This window comes from Stegastes partitus, unplaced genomic scaffold (assembly GCF_000690725.1).
Source record: "Stegastes partitus isolate 25-593 unplaced genomic scaffold, Stegastes_partitus-1.0.2 Scaffold1177, whole genome shotgun sequence".
NCBI lineage: Eukaryota > Metazoa > Chordata > Actinopteri > Pomacentridae > Stegastes > Stegastes partitus.
The window spans coordinates 91,335-97,935 of record NW_007578908.1 but is presented as its reverse complement, the minus strand read 5'-3'; the positions used below and the strand labels follow the sequence as shown (position 1 = coordinate 97,935).

At 44.2% G+C, this 6,601-nt stretch overlaps 1 protein-coding gene and 1 long non-coding RNA gene across 4 annotated transcripts in view; both read right to left on the bottom strand.

Annotated features, from left to right (window-relative positions):
- hvcn1 (hydrogen voltage-gated channel 1) overlaps nucleotides 1–1,383 on the bottom strand; it is a 5,822-nt gene extending 4,439 nt beyond the window's left edge. Inside the window, exons 1-2 of one of the 3 annotated variants that reach the window (XM_008297019.1) lie at nucleotides 1,298–1,383; nucleotides 162–383 (exon numbers count right to left, since the gene is read on the bottom strand). In XM_008297019.1, coding sequence (XP_008295241.1) covers nucleotides 162–335 — 174 coding nt within the window. In that variant the 5' untranslated portion in view covers nucleotides 336–383; nucleotides 1,298–1,383. Of the gene's footprint in view, nucleotides 1–161; nucleotides 384–462; nucleotides 544–1,102 lie in introns of those variants that run through there. The other 2 variants (XM_008297016.1, XM_008297018.1) reach the window with 2 other exon arrangements.
- Nucleotides 1,384–4,124: 2,741 nt separating this feature from the next.
- LOC103368604 (uncharacterized) overlaps nucleotides 4,125–6,601 on the bottom strand; it is a 7,515-nt gene continuing 5,038 nt past the window's right edge. The window contains exons 2-5 of the long non-coding RNA XR_520792.1: nucleotides 6,077–6,171; nucleotides 5,135–5,185; nucleotides 4,881–4,946; nucleotides 4,125–4,599 (exon numbers count right to left, since the gene is read on the bottom strand). This is a non-coding gene — a long non-coding RNA (uncharacterized LOC103368604). The remainder of the gene's footprint in view (nucleotides 4,600–4,880; nucleotides 4,947–5,134; nucleotides 5,186–6,076; nucleotides 6,172–6,601) is intronic.

Here is a 6,601-nt window from a genome sequence, read left to right as displayed (position 1 = left end):
TTTAACACCGAGGATGTAAACTTCTGGTTTCAACTGTAGATGAACATACTTGTCTATTTTGAATATTGTTTGAGTTTAGCTGAGCATTTGCTGCTTTCCATCACTGTGCTGTGTCAGTGTATTTGGGTTACAGACGGTGTGAAGAACAGACGGTGACATACCTGGAAGCGGTCAGAGCTGTAGAGCCGCTTCAGTGAGTCCTGGAAGGTCAGCGTCGTTGGAAACTGTCCTGTGGCCGGACTCAGGTCCTCACTGGCCACGTGCAGCTCTTCATCCTCCCACTGGCCCGGCTGCTCGTCGCCCACAGTGGTGAAATACCTCAGGTACCGAGCCATGGCAGCAGGCTCAACGGACGGAGAGGACCACGTCCCACCACAGCTCACCTGAGAGAGAGAGAACACAGGTTCAGCTTCAGAAAGAGATGTCAGAAGCTGACCAGTGAAATAACACAATGCAACTCACAAAACGTTATTTCTCTGATTAAGGAGACACGTCTGGTTTAGCGGATTGTTAGAAACTCTGCAGGTCAGCTCTGCACGCTTTGCAATCCAGCATCTGGGCAGATTTCTCCATCTGTGAGACAATCTGAGTTTACTTCTTCTTTTTTTAGGGGGTTTGCAAAACAATATTGAGAAAGCCAACGAGTTCAGTCTGGTGATAAAAAGGAAGCTGAAGGCGTCGTCCTTGCTCACTGATTCACCCCCAACATGCAAGAGCTGCTGGGTGAGGAAAGAAGCCATGAGACGGTTCCCCATGATCATCCTCCTGGACCTGAACAGCTACATGGAACCAGGACGGAGGCTGGATCAGCGAATAAACTAGAACCAGCCAAATGAGCCCTGCTATCAAAACTCTGATCAAGTGACAGGCAGCAGCACTGTTCACTTTCTGGTTACCTGTTGAGTAAAGACTGCGCACTTTGAGTTTGATAAACATGAATACTCAGTAAATGTGGGCTGAATCTGAGCCGGGACCGTTTTTTTTCTGCGTTATGGAGTCTCAGGAGAATCGACGAACTTCTAATGCACGTTAAACACAAAGGATCTGCAGCAACCAGACAGGAAGGCAGCAAACTGAGCTGGGAATTATCAGCTGTTCCTACCAGATTTAGCAGAAAAGGAGTTGGTTTGGTGCAGGTCTTTGTGGAGCTCGGGGCTGCAGCAGCTGGCTGGAGGCTGCAACTCGTGATAAAAACATCCGTCCGCTGAGTTTCTGCCAACCCAGCAGTTAGTGGAGCTCCGGTGAAAGGTTCCTCTGCAAACCAGCGGGCTGGTAGCAGATAGTCACAGCAGCTTACCTTCGTTCTTCTCTGTCTCCTCCAAGACTTCTTAAAGCTCTTCTCGGAGAAACTCTGATTTAACTTCACCCAGAAGAACTCCGCCTCCGCCGGAGAACCAGCCCCCAGACGGGCTGCGCTCCGGCTGCAGACGCTCTGGTCAGCTCCCGGTCTGAGCGGCGAACAGGGAAACGTTCCCTGGGGGTTCTGTAAATGTTCTGGGAACGTTCTCCGAAGTTACAAATCGTCATCTTTAGGGAACCTGCAGAGATTTGGGTTCCCTGAAGAGGATCATCAGGACAACGTTCACTAGGGGTTTTCTACATGTTCTGGGAATGTTCTCTGAATTGACAAAAAGTAATCTTAAGTGAACCTTTAGAGATTGTTCCTTTAGGGTTCCCTGAAGATTTGTTTTTAAACCTTCAAGGAACATTCTGTTAAGGTCTCCTGCAGGTCCCCTGAATATTGTAGGAACATTCCTCAAAGGTTTGCTCAACGTTACTTTTTTGTAACCTTTAGTGGAACTTTAGTGAATGTTCCCTGAAGTTTGCTCAATGTTGTTGGAAGTGTTCCCTGGGGGTTACTTGTGTGAACCTTACTAAAAACCTTCAGCAACTGTTCTGTTAAGGTTCCCTAAACATTTTAGGAACATTATGTGAAATTTTAAAATTAACCTTTAGGGAACATTCAGAATTTTTATTTTTTTGCCATCTTCAGGGAACCTTCAGAGAACCTTCGGTGAAGGCACGTCCCACACATCTGAAGATTTGAATCTGATAGTTGCACCATTTTCAAGTTATTTTACAGTAAAATGAATATAAAAAATTCTGCTTCAGGCAAAGTAAATCAGCTTTCTTTCTTTTTGAAAAAGCATCTTTTATCCACAGCCTTTGAGTCTTGCCGGAGTGATTCAGCCAACGAGTGACCAGTAAACTCTACAGCTACCACCAGACACCACCAGTGCTTTAACCACTCACTGACACACAGACGCCCTACAACAGAGGACACTGGCCTGTTTGATCAGCGACATCATCTCAGTTTGGAGGCTTTGATGCCTGATCACAATGACACATTATTTTGTTTTCATTATTATTTATGTAATTATAGAATAGTCATTATTCTACTAGGTTGAGACTTGGGGCTGTTCATAAATCATCCATCCATCCATCATCTCTACACCTTAATCCTCACTAGGGTCATGGGGGGCTGGAGTCTATCCCAGCTGACTCAGGGTGAAGGCAGGTTCACCTGGACAGGTAACCAGTCTATCACAGGGCTACACTTAGAGACAGACAACCAAGCACACTCACATTCACACCTACGGACAATTTACAATCACCAATTAACCTCAGCATGTTTCTGGACTGTGGGAGGAAGCCGGAGAACCCGGAGAGAACCCACGCTGCACAGGGAGAACATGGAGACTCCACGCAGAAAGATCCCGGTGCCCCCACCGGGACGTGAACCGGCGACCTTCTAGCTGCTAACCAATTGCTCCACCTTGCAGCCCCAATGTCATCAGTCGTGAGCCGGATTCGAGCTCACGACCTCCACATCGGGACTGTTGCCCGGTGTGGGGGGATGCCAGCTCAACCCGGTGAGCTATTGCGTCACCCTGTTCATAAATCGAAAGACTTTGTTTAGAGTGTGATCCAGCTGGTACTGGGTGGAGTCCTCAGTGTTGGAGCTGCCCCTCATTACCATCTCCCAGAGGGGTTCTGCATTCTGTCATGCATGAAGACTTTTTCCTTCTTCATAGCAACAGTAACCACTAGAGGCTGTTATTATTATTACTGTTGTGCTTTTCTTAGATGGGGTACAGGATGCCCAAGCACCAAGTCCTCTCAAAGCGATAAAAGCATGGCTGTCTATGGAAGAGTGTGACATCAATCCAGTTCTACACACCCAATAAGATGGCTGAGAAAAAAAGCCTTCAATAAAACTGAGCTAACAGCCTGCTACACTTCAAGCCATATGTTCAATTAAGACCTTTTAGTTATTTTTCTGCTCTAATCAACATTCTGCATCAACTCAGCAGTTAGCATCTTTTCTGTGCATTCTGTGTTTGGGAACCAGGTTTCCACACTCTTTTTAAGACTGGACTTTAATGGGTTAATGTTGCTTTAATGGTCCACTTTGTTCGTACTTCTTCCCGTTTTGTGATGTTTTCTGTTTCCTGTCCTACAATACCCATACAGGGAAGCCCAGTTCTGCCAGTTAAAGAAGGAATAAACAGGAAATATTAATGGTTTGTCAAATCTTGTTAGTTTTTATCCAGTATTTGGCTTTTTAGTCAGAAATGTATCTCAAAGTTGGCCTTTTTGTCTGATCATTTTTACCTTTTAATCTCAAAGTTTGGACTTTTTACCAGTCACACCAGCAAAGGTGCTGATTTCACTTTATAAGTCTCTGTGCATGTGCGTCATCTCAGCAAGCTGTGTTTTTAACTCTGAATAAAATAATCACTATGGCTGCAACTTAAAGCCTGATGTCTTATTTCTGTGCTACAAAGCTTCATAGTTCCCCCCCCCCCAAAAAAAAATCATTCAACACATTGAGGCCCAGTTACACTGAGATGATCCCTAATTACCACGAACACAATGTGCTGCACAAATAGAGCACTAAACAGACCTAACAGAGCTTTTTCCAAGTAAAGTGTCCTAAACGATCACTAGCCGTTTGTCAAAATTAATGAGGGTTTTCAAAACAAAATCTGTGAGCAGTGTTTAAGGCCAGCATCTTCAGTCAGAACCAAAAGGCTCAGCTGACAGAACTAAGACTAGATTTATTCTGCAAACCTTGGATTATGATCAGCATAAAAACTGACTAAAATGAAAACAAACTGACATTAATGTGCAGCAAGATGGAATTTTATTCAAAACATATAAACACAATTCAGGATCAATTTTGCTCATAAAACAGATTTTTTTTTAAAACATTTTATTAAAGCTTCTAATCCCCTGTTAATTCCAATGTAGGTGAAACATTTAGCACCAACTTTCAACATTAAAACGTTCCATTTACAGCTTAAATAATTGTAATTATTTTCACATTTGAGCAGCTTCAAGTAAGATTTGTCTGATTTTGTAAACCAACTATCTGAAAGTGTTTGGGGTTCTTTAAGTTCTACAGACTTCACGCATACTTCAAATATAAAGGTAGAGGATTACAGGTCATGAAAACAATGTGTAGTTGCAGCTTCAGCCTCAGTAAGGCTGAGAAGAGATGATCTGATATATTGATGATTGAGTCGCTCAGTTGTATCCCAGCAGGTGGACAGACGGGAAGCATCCACTCATCCAGAGCAGCCTGGTAGGATTACACTGTCAACATAAAAACATAAAACAAATAAACAAAAACAGGAGTGAGACAGTTCATACACTACGACTAATGTGAAAGACTGTTTCAGGTCTTCAGTCAGGTTTTGGTAAACGGATTTTACTTAAACCTGTGCCAAAGTCCTGAGTTTCTCTCCCAATGTTAAGATTCCTCAGCAGAGAGGAGGTCTCTGCCAAGGCAGTACATGATTGGGTTCAGTGCTTCTACACACCACATGATCATCTGCATCCTCTCTATATGCAAGGTGACAGCATGCCAAACATACCTGCAGTCAGTCTGAGCTCCGTACAGGCGATTACTGCCCCCTGCAGGCCAAAGGCTCCACATGCTGCTGTAGAGGAATGAACAGGAGTCAGTGAAACACAATCCTTCTACTCATCTGTGCTGGCAGCCAACTGATATGCTCAGGGTTTAAAGATCACCACGGTGTTTGGTCTGCATGATGTGTTATATTATTCATTCATCACAGCATACAGAGGAGCAGCTTCAATCTGAACATATGTAGCTCACCACACTCACCTCCAGTCCGTCTGCAGCACGACTGTCAGGGAGCAGCTCGGTCACACCTGCCTGCAACACAACCATGCAAAACTCTGTTCAGACACCTTTTCACAACCGCAGGTGTTTATGCTCAGTGTCCAGGGCAGCTTCCACAATGCGTTCATTCATCAAGACAAGAACAATCAGCAGCCACTTGCATTTTTAAAACAGAAATACAACCCAGCACTGGCTTCATCTTCTCAAATGTTAACATTGCTATTCTGGTAGTTTGAGCAGAGTCTTTGGTTTAGGCAAACAAATGAAACCTCATTTTGTTTTGGATGAAAATATTTTCAAGACGTTGGAATCTTTTCTCGGCTAAACTGTTAAAATTAAGTAGTTTACTGATAAGGATCATAAGTGAAAATGTTCAGTCAATAATCTAAATGTTCTTAGAAACATCTGTGACTGTTTATGAAGGTCCTCATACTCTCGTCACTGCAAAGGCTTTGAAATTGTACAAAACAGCATTCTAAGCTAAATAGTTATTTGGAGGTCTTCAATTCCCCAGTTCATATTTATACCAGCTATGGAGTCTGACATTCAGAGTTTGAACAATTTGGCTCAATAGAGTCCGAGATATCAGACCATCAGCTCGTCTCCTTGGTTCTGCCCTCCTGTCTAACACATGGCTACAACCTCCTCATAGCAATGCTTGTGCCTTCAACTTGTAGTGTGCAGCCCTGCACTAGGCCCACCCTGCTGTTGGATCAGGACAGGCCACTCTCTAGAAGGGCCACGCTCTGCAGCAGCTCAGCCGGAACAGATTCTAAAACAGAACCTGCACAGCTGAGACTAAGCACAGAGACTTCCTCTACCAGCCCTGTAACACTGGGCCAGACACACATCGCCTGGTCAGCTGACTGAGAGCTGGGATTCAGGTGGATCTGCAACACTACAATCACAGCTCTGTATATTTACCTTTAGCCCCACAGGCAAGGCAGCTGGTTGGCAGCTTTATCCCATCGCTAACAGGACGTTGCCATGATGTTCCTTCAATAGGGGAGCCAGCATTTCTGTGAACATCATCAGCATTTCATTAGTGGAAATGATCAAAGTCACACTGCAAGATTAAATCAGTCACACTGTAAAAAGACCGACGCGTCCTCTGGGTCTGAAAGGTGAAGCCACTGGTGAAACGCCTTAGACCTGAATTCTCCTAACAGCCAGAGCGGGCCCTTAAAGGAATGCACAACTGTCAATAATCTGAATGTGAACTTAACATGTCGTCTTTATGTCTGAATGAACACTCTGGTCACTTTAACGTTGCTTCAGTAATCTTACTGGGTTGGACCTAGAAACCTTTCCATAGAACTTTGACCATATAGACACACAGAGGTAATACACCTCCATCTGTGTGAAGTGCAGAGAGCATTCTCAGGTTGTCCTGAGCTCCATCACAGCTGTCAGGATGTTTTTATTTAACCGTTGATAAAGTAGTAGTTG